The sequence below is a fragment of the Dendrobates tinctorius genome, unplaced genomic scaffold, assembly GCF_039654945.1.
Source record: "Dendrobates tinctorius isolate UK_male_01 unplaced genomic scaffold, ASM3965494v1 ptg000232l, whole genome shotgun sequence".
NCBI lineage: Eukaryota > Metazoa > Chordata > Amphibia > Anura > Dendrobatidae > Dendrobates > Dendrobates tinctorius.
Window position 1 is genome coordinate 13,762,994 of NW_027361899.1, and position 15,195 is coordinate 13,778,188.

At 45.2% G+C, this 15,195-nt stretch overlaps 1 protein-coding gene across 1 annotated transcript in view; it reads right to left on the reverse strand.

Annotated features, from left to right (window-relative positions):
* Positions 1-15,195, reverse strand: part of ALK (ALK receptor tyrosine kinase) — a 969,161-nt gene that overhangs the window by 86,606 nt on the left and 867,360 nt on the right. Inside the window, exons 14-16 of the mRNA XM_073556354.1 lie at positions 9,746-9,877; positions 1,241-1,385; positions 797-979 (exon numbers count right to left, since the gene is read on the reverse strand). Coding sequence (XP_073412455.1) covers positions 797-979; positions 1,241-1,385; positions 9,746-9,877 — 460 coding nt within the window. The remainder of the gene's footprint in view (positions 1-796; positions 980-1,240; positions 1,386-9,745; positions 9,878-15,195) is intronic.

Here is a 15,195-nt window from a genome sequence, read left to right on the forward strand (position 1 = left end):
AAATGCAGCTCACCAAATGGCTCCTGGCCTCTTCCATCTTGAGATTTCTTAAAAACGATGAAAGATGAGCCAAATTTCGCGCGCCGATAGGCGCGCGGTTTTTCCGATTTCCTCTTTTCAGCTGCAACCGCCAAAACCCAGTGATCGTTGAGCTCGCGGAGACTCTTCACTTATCCCAGAAGGCACTGGGAATATGCAAATGATCTCCTCAAGACTCTTCCCCTGGTTTTCCGATTTCCTCTTTTCAGCTGCAACCGCCAAAACCCAGTGATCGTTGAGCTCGCGGAGACTCTTCACTTATCCCAGAAGGCACTGGGAATATGCAAATGATCTCCTCAAGACTCTTCCCCTGGTTTTCCGATTTCCTCTTTTCAGCTGCAACCGCCAAAACCCAGTGATCGTTGAGCTCGCGGAGACTCTTCACTTATCCCAGAAGGCACTGGGATGTTGGAGTGTGGTCAGGAGCCTCCAACCTACCTGGATGGTGGGGCACCACACCTCAGGAGGAGGTGCAGTACCTCTGTGGCAACTGAATCCTCAGGGGCGCCACATTTACATATATAATGATACACAGGAGATGCCCAGGTTATACCGGCTGTGGATTTTGTCAGTACAGAAGTGGTCCTCACAGCTCTCGTCCTGCGGTGAGAGATTGCTGCTGTGGCTAATGGACCAGCTCCTATGAATCACTTTTCACCAACCCTGATATATGTGTATATGTACTGTATATACCTCACACACATACATTTATATACTCTCTTACATTCTTATATTACTGTTACATCTTAATACTTACCAATATATCCTCCACCTCCTCCACCCGAGGAGCAGCCACCTCCACCACCTCCGAAACCCCCTCTGGTTTCCCACCCCCACTTCTTAATGGCCTGTGGGCAGGATTCTCCACCATTTCCCCCACCTAAAAGGGATTTTCCAGCCCAAGGAATTGATGAGTGATCACTCCAGCCGCCTCCACCTCCTGCAGAAGGAAAACAAGAGGAAAAACATCAGAAGTTGAGTTTGCATATGTTCTATGTACAAACCCTAGAAGTATCACTAAATAGAACATGACCACTAGGTGGCGCATTGTGCTGCATGATGATCATGAGTAGGTTTTTCTGAACAGCACACCATCAGGTCAGCTGGGGGATTACAAGCATTTTTATTACTTATTATTTTAATGTGAATATTAACAAATTTATGTTGATTTTACAAAAAAAAAAAAAATATATATATATACCCGCTGCCCCAGATTTCCCATTTATCCCCGGCATGGTGGAATTATTCTCCAGTCTTTCCGGGTGAATGATATTGGCTTTCGCCCTGTACGCTCTTCCGCCTCCTCCTGCCGCGATCAGCACTGGGATGTATTTTCCATTCTCCATCTGTAGAAACAGTAAATACATTTACAAATTGTTGTCCTCTGTGGTGGGATCTCCCAGCCTCAGTAATTGGGGTCCTCTGGTGTGGGGTCCTGCGCGGTTCCTCTAGAGCAGTGGTCTGCGTCTCTACAGCGATTGGGCCACTACAACTTCCAGCATGCCACTTGCCAAAGAGGGGGATTCTGTCCCAACCCTTGGCATTCCCATGCACTGCCCACCATAGGGAATTTGTTACAGTGTGTCCCTGCAGGTAAGAGTCATCAGTCTGGAGTCAAGGGGCTTTTGCAGCTACTTTGTTATTTGACTGATACAGTGTAACAGATTCTCAGCTGTGTGATCTGGAATAGATCTATAGCCTCAGATGGACACCGGAGATTGCTGTCACACACTATCAGTTGAGGACAGGGGAGGTGTCTGTCCACCCTGTGATCTAATATTAGTATTCACTGACAGCAAGCACAGATCTTATTTGGGCTCTATATATATATATACATGGTGTCTCATTATTTATCACAGCTGATCGTATATTCTAGATTTCTGTTGTATCACTGCTGTGTTTCCGTTACCGCTCATTTTTCCCTTCTGGTCGTGCTGCTGTTGATGAGCCGCAGCCCTTGGTACAGTGTGATCTCCAGTCCTCATTCCATTACTCCAGGAACTTTATTAATGTCTCTCGCCTGATTAATATCCTTCTACCAGCAAGCAGAGGACGGCATAGCTCCGCTTGTTGTCAAGCATGCGTTGGCGATGTATTAATTGCCTGGTGATGGGGAGAGACAGACTGAGAAGAGGCCGACACCGTGCAAAGAAACGCAACGTGTCACCACCGGACGGTGTCCTGCTGAGGAGAAAGGGATATTCAGAGAAAGAATACGCCATCAACAGTGGCCCCGACTACAATGTATCACTGTTCATAGATCTGTGTCACTGCACAGATACATGTATCACGTCCCTACAGACACATGTATCACCGTCCCTATAGACACATGTATCACGTCCCTACAGACACATGTATCACCGTCCCTATAGACACATGTATCACGTCCCTACAGACACATGTATCACTGTCCCTATAGACACATGTATCACCGTCCCTATAGACACATGTATCACCGTCCCTATAGACACATGTATCACCGTCCCTATAGACACATGTATCACGTCCCTACAGACACATGTATCACCGTCCCTATAGACACATGTATCACCGTCCCTATAGATACATGTATCACTGTCCCTATAGACACATGTTTGTCCCTATAGACACATGTATCACCGTCCCTACAGACACATGTATCACCGTCCCTATAGACACATGTATCACTGTCCCTATGGACACATGTATCACCGTCCCTATAGACACATGTATCACCGTCCCTATAGACACATGTATCACCGTCCCTATAGACACATGTTTGTCCCTATAGACACATGTATCACCGTCCCTACAGACACATGTATCACCGTCCCTATAGACACATGTATCACCGTCCCTATAGACACATGTATCACCGTCCCTATAGATACATGTATCACTGTCCCTATAGACACATGTTTGTCCCTATAGACACATGTATCACCGTCCCTACAGACACATGTATCACCGTCCCTATGGACACATGTATCACCGTCCCTATAGACACATGTATCACCGTCCCTATAGACACATGTATCACCGTCCCTATAGATACATGTATCACTGTCCCTACAGACACATGTTTGTCCCTATAGACACATGTATCACCGTCCCTACAGACACATGTATCACCGTCCCTATGGACACATGTATCACCGTCCCTATAGACACATGTATCACCGTCCCTATAGACACATGTATCACTGTCCCTATAGACACATGTTTGTCCCTATAGACACATGTATCACCGTCCCTACAGACACATGTATCACCGTCCCTATGGACACATGTATCACCGTCCCTATAGACACATGTATCACCGTCCCTATAGACACATGTATCACCGTCCCTATAGACACATGTATCACCGTCCCTATAGACACATGTATCACTGTCCCTATAGACACATGTATCACCGTCCCTATAGATACATGTATCACCGTCCCTATAGACACATGTATCACTGTCCCTATAGATACATGTATCACTGTCCCTATAGACACATGCATCACTGTCCCTATAGATACATGTATCACCGTCCCTATAGACACATGTATCACTGTCCCTACAGACACATGTATAACTGTCCCTATAGATACATGTATCACCGTCCCTATAGACACATGTATCACCGTCCCTATAGACACATGTATCACCGTCCCTATAGACACATGTATCACTGTCCCTATAGACACATGTAACACTGTCCATATAGATACATGTATCACTGTCCCTATAGAAGCATGTTTGACTGTCCCTATAGACGCATGTATCACCGTCCCTATAGATACATGTCTGTTCCTATAGACACATGTATCACCGTCCCTATAGACACATGTATCACTGTCCCTATAGACACATGTATCACAGTCTCTATAGACACATGTATCACAGTCTCTATAGACACATGTATCACCGTCCATATAGACACATGTATCACCGTTCCTATAGATACATGTATCACTGTCCCTATAGACACATGTTTGTCCCTATAGACACATGTATCACCGTCCCTACAGACACATGTATCACCGTCCCTATAGACACATGTATCACCGTCCCTATAGACACATGTATCACCGTCCCTATAGACACATGTATCACTGTCCCTATAGACACATGTATCACTGTCCCTATAGACACATGTATCACCGTCCCTATAGACACATGTATCACCGTCCCTATAGACACATGTATCACTGTCCCTATAGACACATGTATCACTGTCCCTATAGACACATGTATCACCGTCCCTATAGATACATGTATCACCGTCCCTATAGACACATGTATCACCGTCCCTATAGACACATGTATCACAGTCTCTATAGACACATGTATCACCGTCCATATAGACACATGTATCACCGTCCCTATAGACACATGTATCACCGTCCCTATAGACACATGTATCACCGTCCCTATAGACACATGTATCACCGTCCCTATAGACACATGTATCACAGTCCCTATAGACACATGTATCACTGTCCCTATAGACACATGTTTGTCCCTATAGACACATGTATCACTGTCCCTACAGACACATGTATCACCGTCCATATAGACACATGTATCACCGTCCCTATAGACACATGTATCACCATCCCTATAGACACATGTATCACCGTCCCTATAGATACATGTATCACAGTCCCTATAGACACATGTATCACCGTCCCTATAGACACATGTATCAAAGTCTCTATAGACACATGTATCACCGTCCATATAGACACATGTATCACCGTCCCTATAGACACATGTATCACTGTCCCTATAGACACATGTATCACCGTCCCTATAGACACATGTATCACCGTCCATATAGACACATGTATCACCGTCCCTATAGACACATGTATCACCGTCCATATAGATACATGTATCACCGTCCCTATAGACACATGTATCACCGTCCCTATAGACACATGTATCACAGTCTCTATAGACACATGTATCACCGTCCATATAGACACATGTATCACCGTCCCTATAGACACATGTATCACCGTCCCTATAGACACATGTATCACCGACCCTATAGATACATGTATCACAGTCCCTATAGACACATATATCACCGTCCCTATAGACACATGTATCACAGTCTCTATAGACACATGTATCACCGTCCATATAGACACATGTATCACCGTCCCTATAGACACATGTATCACCGTCCCTATAGACACATGTATCACCGTCCCTATAGATACATGTATCACAGTCGCTATAGACACATGTATCACCGTCCCTATAGATACATGTATCACCATCTCTATAGATACATGTATCACAGTCCCTATAGACACATGTATCACCGTCCCTATAGACACATGTATCACCGTCCCTATAGATACATGTATCACAGTCCCTATAGACACATGTATCACTCTCCCTATAGATACATGTATCACCGTCCCTATAGACACATGTATCACCGTCCCTATAGACACATGTATCACTGTCCCTATAGACACATGTATCACTGTCCCTATAGACACATGTATCACCGTCCCTATAGACACATGTATCACCGTCCCTATAGACACATGTATCACTGTCCCTATAGACACATGTATCACTGTCCCTATAGACACATGTATCACCGTCCCTATAGATACATGTATCACCGTCCCTATAGACACATGTATCACCGTCCCTATAGACACATGTATCACAGTCTCTATAGACACATGTATCACCGTCCATATAGACACATGTATCACCGTCCCTATAGACACATGTATCACTGTCCCTATAGACACATGTATCACCGTCCCTATAGACACATGTATCACTGTCCCTATAGATACATGTATCACCATCTCTATAGATACATGTATCACAGTCCCTATAGACACATGTATCACCGCCCCTATAGACACATGTATCACAGTCCCTATAGACACATGTATCACAGTCTCTATAGACACATGTATCACCGTCCCTATAGACACATGTATGACCGTCCCTATAGATACATGTATCACAGTCCCCATAGATACATGTATCACCATCCCTATAGACACATGTATCACCGTCCCTATAGACACATGTATCACCGTCCCTATAGACACATGTATCACCGTCCCTATAGATACATGTATCACTGTCCCTATAGACACATGTAACACTGTCCATATAGACACATGAATCACCGTCCATATAGACACATGTATGACCGTCCCTATAGATACATGTATCACAGTCCCTATAGATACATGTATCACCATCCCTATAGACACATGTATCACCGTCCCTATAGACACATGTATCACCGTCCCTATAGACACATGTATCACCGTCCCTATAGACACATGTATCACCGTCCCTATAGATACATGTATCACCGTCCCTATAGACACATGTATCACCGTCCCTATAGACACATGTATCACCGTCCCTATAGACACATGTATCACAGTCCCTATTGACACATGTATCACCGTCCCTATAGACACATGTATCACCGTCCCTATAGATACATGTATCACAGTCCCTATAGACACATGTATCACAGTCTCTATAGACACATGTATCACTGTCCCTATAGACACATGTTTGTCCCTATAGACACATGTATCATGTCCCTACAGACACATGTATCACCGTCCATATAGACACATGTATCACCGTCCCTATAGACACATGTATCACCATCCCTATAGACACATGTATCACCGTCCCTATAGATACATGTATCACAGTCCCTATAGACACATGTATCACCGTCCCTATAGACACATGTATCACCGTCCCTATAGACACATGTATCAAAGTCTCTATAGACACATGTATCACCGTCCATATAGACACATGTATCACCGTCCCTATAGACACATGTATCACTGTCCCTATAGACACATGTATCACCGTCCCTATAGACACATGTATCACCGTCCATATAGACACATGTATCACCGTCCCTATAGACACATGTATCACCGTCCATATAGATACATGTATCACCGTCCCTATAGACACATGTATCACCGTCCCTATAGACACATGTATCACAGTCTCTATAGACACATGTATCACCGTCCATATAGACACATGTATCACCGTCCCTATAGACACATGTATCACCGTCCCTATAGACACATGTATCACCGACCCTATAGATACATGTATCACAGTCCCTATAGACACATATATCACCGTCCCTATAGACACATGTATCACAGTCTCTATAGACACATGTATCACCGTCCATATAGACACATGTATCACGGTCCCTATAGACACATGTATCACCGTCCCTATAGACACATGTATCACCGTCCCTATAGATACATGTATCACAGTCGCTATAGACACATGTATCACCGTCCCTATAGATACATGTATCACAGTCCCTATAGACACATGTATCACCGTCCCTATAGACACATGTATCACCGTCCCTATAGATACATGTATCACAGTCCCTATAGACACATGTATCACTCTCCCTATAGATACATGTATCACCGTCCCTATGTAACTAATAAGTCTTGTCAGACTAACTTAATTTCCTTCTATGACGGTATCACTGATTGGGTGGATCAAGGAAATGCTGTAGATATAGTATTTCTTGACTTCAGCAAAGCATTTGACAAAGTCTCTCATACAATCCTTATTGAAAAAACGACTAAGTATGGAATGGACAAGGCAACTGTTAGGTGGACTCATAACTGGCTTAGTGATCGGACCCAAAGAGTGGTCGTAAATGGCTGCACATCCAGTTGGAAGAATGTCTCAAGTGGGGTACCACAGGGCTCTGTCCTGGGCCCTGTATTGTTCAACACCTTTATCAATGATTTAGATGAAGGAATTGAGGGTAAACTGATTAAATTTGCTGATGACACAAAGCTAGGAGGGATAGCTAATACTAGAGAAGAGAGAGAGAGGATTCAAAAAGATTTAAATAAACTGGAGAAGTGGGCAGCAACTAACAGAATGGTTTTTAACAGGGAGAAATGCAAAGTACTACATCTGGGCAATAAAAATGAAAAAAGCATATACAGAATGGGAGGAATAGGGCTAAGTGACAGCACATGTGAAAAAGACTTGGGTATACTAGTAGATCACAGACTGAATATGAGTCAACAGTGTGATGCAGCAGCAAAAAAGGCAAATGCAATTCTAGGATGTATTAACAGAAGCATACAGTCTAGATCACGTGAAGTCATTATTTCCCTCTACTCCTCTTTGGTCAGACCTCATCTGGAATATTGTGTCCAGTTTTGGGCACCACATTTTAAAAAAAGACATCAACAAACTGGAGCAAGTTCAGAAAAGAGCGACCAGAATGGTGACTGGTCTGCAAACCCTGTCTTATGAGGAAAGGTTGCAGGATTTGGGAATGTTTAGTTTGCAAAAGAGAAGACTGAGAGGAGACTTAATAACTGTCTACAAATATCTAAAGGGCTGTCACATTGTAGAAGGATCAACTTTATTCTCATTTGCACAAGGAAAGACTAGAAGCAATGGGATGAAACTGAATGGGAGGAGACACAGATTAGATATTAGGTAGAGTGATCAATGAGTGGAACAGGCTGCCACGAGAAGTGGTGAGTTCTCCTTCAATGGAAGTCTTCAAACAGAGGCTGGACAGACATCTGACTGGGATGATTTAGCGAATCCTGCTTTGAGCAGGGGGTTGGACCAGATGGCCCAGGAGGTCCCTTCCAACTCTACGAATCTATGATTCTATGATTCTATAAACACATGTATCACCGTCCCTATAGACACATGTATCACCGTCCCTATAGACACATGTATCACCGTCCCTATAGACACATGTATCACCGTCCCTATAGACACATGTATCACTGTCCCTATAGATACATGTATCACCGTCCCTATAGATACATGTATCACCGTCCCTATAGATACATGTATCACTGTCCCTATAGATACATGTATCACTGTCCCTATAGACACATGTATCACCGTCCCTATAGATACATGTATCACCGTCCCTATAGACACATGTATCACCGTCCCTATAGACACATGTATCACCGTCCCTATAGATACATGTATCACTGTCCTTATAGATACATGTATCACCGTCCCTATAGATACATGTATCACTGTCCCTATAGATACATGTATCACCGTCCCTATAGATACATGTATCACCGTCCCTATAGATACATGTATCACTGTCCCTATAGATACATGTATCACTGTCCCTATAGATACATGTATCACTGTCCCTATAGATACATGTATCACCGTCCCTATAGATACATGTATCACTGTCCCTATAGATACATGTATCACCATCTCTATACATGTTTGTATCACCATCCCTAATAGATACAGAACATATATTACAGTCCCTAGATACATGCATTACCATCTGACAATTTATCTGCTCGGCTACATTACATTATTGGAGGTGTAGCGTTATTTCTATGACAGTACAACACTACATGTCCCAGCATGCTGAGTGCAGCGCACTGTGGACACTCCACCAGGCGTGGGCTCTAATTTACAGGCAGTGGAGCTGTAGATGCAGCTTTGGATGTGAGTCGTGACTATAGTATCGGACACTCTCTAACGGCTTCATTCATGTCACTGAGGTGGGTCACGTCCTGGAGCAGGATACAAACTGACACACATAGCACTGTACCCATTGTTCCCACTGTACCCATCATACCTACCGTACCCATCATACCCACCGCACCCACCTCCTTCCTGCTTCCCAGTCTCCTTATTTGCTGGTTACCTTGAATATATAAGTGGCTCCTCCGCCTCCTCCTCCTCCGCCGGCCCATTCACTAACGCTTCCATTGTTTCGGATTTCTTCCTCGATCTGGTTATTTTCGCCCATGCACACCATCTTTAGGACAGGATCGGCCTATCACGGGAGAAGAGGGGACAAATTAAAGGGGAGGTCCGCTGTATGGAGATTTTAAGGGCGCATGTGGGCTGTCATGTGGATGTTCCTATCTTTCTATAGAGGATGACTGGATCATTAAAGGGATTTTTTTCAAGTACAGCGATATTGATGAGCGAATGTCAAGATAAGTCATCAATATCACGATTGCTGGGGGTCCCACACCTGACACCCCCAACAATCAGCTGATATCAGCTCCGGCAACAGCCGGATGTAACCAGTGCACAGAGCAGAGCACCACACAGTGGCTGCTCCCGATACTGCAGACCAGTACCAGCAGACATAACAGCTGAACAGTGGGGGCCCTGGGTGCGGATCCGCACCGATCTGACATTAATGACCAATGCTTCCATTGTAGTGGTAAACCGCTTTGTTATTAAAGAAGCCTTCCTCCTCCTCATCCTATCAAAATTTTTATCTCTAAATAAATCATTATATTATACAGCACCGTGTACTTACAATTGCTCATTTTTCCTTTCTACCCAGCTAATTCTTCTATTTTCTCAGCTCTATGTAGAAACAGAAAGTCTCTTGTCCCTGCATTGATCATTCCCCTCATCAACTCCTGAATCAGCTGATCTGCTCCTCCCCCAACAGGGACTTTTGCAGTGACTGATGACTCATGCAGGGATAATTGACCTCCTGTTTCTACATAGAGTTTGTACATACATAGTTTCTACACATCTTTAGAAGAATACAGCTCCTCGCTTTTTAATCACGTTATGTCATAGACCTAATGGAAAAGGGAAGAATTAGTTGGGTAGAAACGCAAAATGGAGGAGGAAGAGGAGGAGGAAAAAGAGGAGGAGGAAAAAGAGGAGGAGGAAGAAGGTGAGAACAAGGAGGAAGAAAAGGAGGAGGAAGAGGAGGAGGAGGAAAAAGAGGAGGAGGAAGAGGAGGAGGAAGAAGGTGAGAACAAGGAGGAAGAAAAGGAGGAGGAAGAGGAGGAGGAGGAGGAGGACGAAAAAGAGGAGGAGGAAAAAGAGGAGGAGGAGGAGGAGGAAGAGGAGGAGGAAGAAGGTGAGAACAAGGAGGAAGAAAAGGAGGATGAGGAGGAGGAGGAAAAAGAGGTGGAGGAAAAAGAGGAGGAGCAAGAGGAGAAGGAAGAAGGTGAGAACAATGAGGAGGAAGAGGAGGAGGAGGAAGGTGAGGAGGAAGAAGGTGAGGAGAACAAGGAGGAGGAAGAGGAGAAGGATACAAATAGCAGATTAGAAAGTAGAGAGTCGCTGATGATTTCCAATCAGGTTATTTTTCCTGACATTTTCCTGATGCAGCAATTTAGGGAAGATTCATATTTTGAGCTCAAAAAGTACTTGAAAAACAGCAGCAAAACCTGGAGCTATAACAGAAAAAAGCCGGATGGCGCTGTACAGACTGTGGAGCAAAAACTGAAGAAAAGATTATAAAAGATAAATCATTGATTACAGCAAAATATTATTCCTATAATTCATCCACCATTCTGATTTCATGGATGTGATTACTTTCATAACTTACTTATTCTGCGTGTCTACAATACATCTGGTTTTGGTATGCAGCTCCTAGTCAGACACTATGTGTCTCCATGGTTACAAACTTACAGTCTGTGGATAATCAAAATGAAGCGTAAGAGGGGGATGAAGAAAAACTTGACTGCAGGATCAGACTACGCCAGGCTTGTTTGTAGTCTGTTACCATGGAGATAAACACATTTGAACCAGAGCTGTAAACACAAAACATACAAATTATTTTTTTTTTATTTTAGAAAATGAAAGATGTTGCCAGGTATTAGAAAAGAATTGCAACTTTCTTCCAGAAACAGTGACACGCTGATCCCGAGGGAACGTGTGGTGAAGTGAATGGGAACTAAGCTGCAATACCACACACAACCTGTAGACATGTGTGGCGCTGTTCTTGTAAAAAATCTGCCATGTTTTTCTAATTCTTGACCACCCCCTTAAGTATACAAAGGTTTTAAGATGTGTATAGCGCAGTCCATAGTGTCAGGACTTACGAGTAAAATGCTATGTCTACAGTGAAGACTGAAACTAGGACATACTAGGAAAATACGGGACGTGTGTGAATTTGTTTGCTCCTCCAAGTACCCGGGTTAGTAAGATCAGTCGATCTACACCTCACACTTAGATCTGCAGAAAAAGCTGAGCGGCTGAGAAGAATGAAACCATCATGGTGCAAAGACAATCTCAGGTGTCCACAGGTGAGAAATCAGGATCCTGACACTCAGGGTACAGGATAATAACACTGACACTCGGGGTACAGGATAATGACGCTGACACTCGGGGTGCAGGATAATGACGCTGACACTCGGGGTACAGGATAATAACACTGACACTCGGGGTACAGGATAATGACGCTGACACTCGGGGTGCAGGATAATGACACTGACACTCGGGGTACAGGATAATAACACTGACACTCGGGGTACAGGATAATGACACTGACACTCGGGGTACAGAGTAATGACACTGACACTCAGGGTACAGGATAATAACACTGACACTCGGGGTACAGGATAATGACGCTGACACTCGGGGTGCAGGATAATGACACTGACACTAGGGGTACAGGATAATGACACTGACACTCCGGGTACAGGATAATGACACTGACACTCGGGGTACAGAGTAATAACACTGACACTCAGGGTACAGGATAATAACACTGACACTCGGGGTACAGGATAATGACACTGACACTCAGGGTACAGGATAATAACACTGACACTCGGGGTACTGGATAATGACACTGACACTAGGGGTACAGGATAATGACACTGACACTCTGGGTACAGGATAATGACACTGACACTCGGGGTACAAGATAATGACACTGACACTCGGGGTACAGAGTAATGACACTGACACTCCGGGTACTGGATAATTACACTGACACCCGGGGTACTGGATAATGACACTGACACTCGGGGTACAGGATAATGACACTGACACTCTGGGTACAGGATAATGACACTGACACTCGGGGTACAGGATAATGACGCTGACACTCGGGGTACAGGATACTGACACTGACACTCGGGGTACAGGATTCTGACACTGACACTCGGAGTACAGGATACTGACACTGACACTCGGGGTACAGGATACTGACACTGACACTCGGGGTACAGGATAATGACGCTGACACTCGGGGTACAGGATAATGACGCTGACACTCGGGGTACAGGATAATGACGCTGACACTCGGGGTACAGGATAATGACGCTGACACTCGGGGTACTGGATAATGACACTGACACTCGGGGTACAGGATAATGACACTGACACTCGGGGTACAGGATAATGACGCTGACACTCGGGGTACAGGATAATGACGCTGACACTCGGGGTACAGGATAATGACGCTGACACTCGGGGTACTGGATAATGACACTGACACTCGGGGTACAGGATAATGACACTGACACTCTGGGTACAGGATAATGACACTGACACTCGGGGTACAGGATAATGACGCTGACACTCGGGGTACAGGATACTGACACTGACACTCGGGGTACAGGATACTGACACTGACACTCGGGGTACAGGATACTGACACTCGGGGTACAGGATAATAACACTGACACTCGGGGTACAGGATAATGACGCTGACACTCGGGGTGCAGGATAATGACACTGACACTCGGGGTACAGGATAATAACACTGACACTCGGGGTACAGGATAATGACACTGACACTCGGGGTACAGAGTAATGACACTGACACTCAGGGTACAGGATAATAACACTGACACTCGGGGTACAGGATAATGACGCTGACACTCGGGGTGCAGGATAATGACACTGATACTAGGGGTACAGGATAATGACACTGACACTCCGGGTACAGGATAATGACACTGACACTCGGGGTACTGGATAATGACACTGACACTAGGGGTACAGGATAATGACACTGACACTCTGGGTACAGGATAATGACACTGACACTCGGGGTACAAGATAATGACACTGACACTCGGGGTACAGAGTAATGACACTGACACTCCGGGTACTGGATAATGACACTGACACTCGGGGTACAGGATAATGACACTGACACTCTGGGTACAGGATAATGACACTGACACTCGGGGTACAGGATAATGACGCTGACACTCGGGGTACAGGATACTGACACTGACACTCGGGGTACAGGATACTGACACTGACACTCGGAGTACAGGATACTGACACTGACACTCGGGGTACAGGATACTGACACTGACACTCGGGGTACAGGATAATGACGCTGACACTCGGGGTACAGGATAATGACGCTGACACTCGGGGTACAGGATAATGACGCTGACACTCGGGGTACAGGATAATGACGCTGACACTCGGGGTACAGGATAATGACGCTGACACTCGGGGTACAGGATAATGACGCTGACACTCGGGGTACTGGATAATGACACTGACACTCGGGGTACAGGATAATGACACTGACACTCGGGGTACAGGATAATGACGCTGACACTCGGGGTACAGGATAATGACGCTGACACTCGGGGTACAGAATAATGACGCTGACACTCGGGGTACCGGATAATGACACTGACACTCGGGGTACAGGATAATGACACTGACACTCTGGGTACAGGATAATGACACTGACACTCGGGGTACAGGATAATGACGCTGACACTCGGGGTACAGGATACTGACACTGACACTCGGGGTACAGGATACTGACACTGACACTCGGGGTACAGGATACTGACACTCGGGGTACAGGATAATGACACTGACACTCGGGGTACAGGATAATGACACTGACACTCGGGGTACAGGATAATGACGCTGACACTCGGGGTACAGGATAATGACGCTGACACTCGGGGTACAGGATAATGATGCTGACACTCGGGGTACTGGATAATGACACTGACACTCGGGGTACAGGATAATGACACTGACACTCTGGGTACAGGATAATGACACTGACACTCGGGGTACAGGATAATGACGCTGACACTCGGGGTACAGGATACTGACACTGACACTCGGGGTACAGGATACTGACACTGACACTCAGGGTACAGGATAATGACACTGACACTTGGGGTACAGGATAATGACACTGACACTCGGGGTACAGGATAATGACACTGACACTCGGGGTACAGGATAATGACGCTGACACTCGGGGTACAGGATACTGACACTCGGGGTACAGGATAATGGCACTGACACTCGGGGTACAGGATAATGGCACTGACACTGGGGGTACAGGATAATGGCACTGACACTGGGGGTACAGGATAATGGCTCTGACAC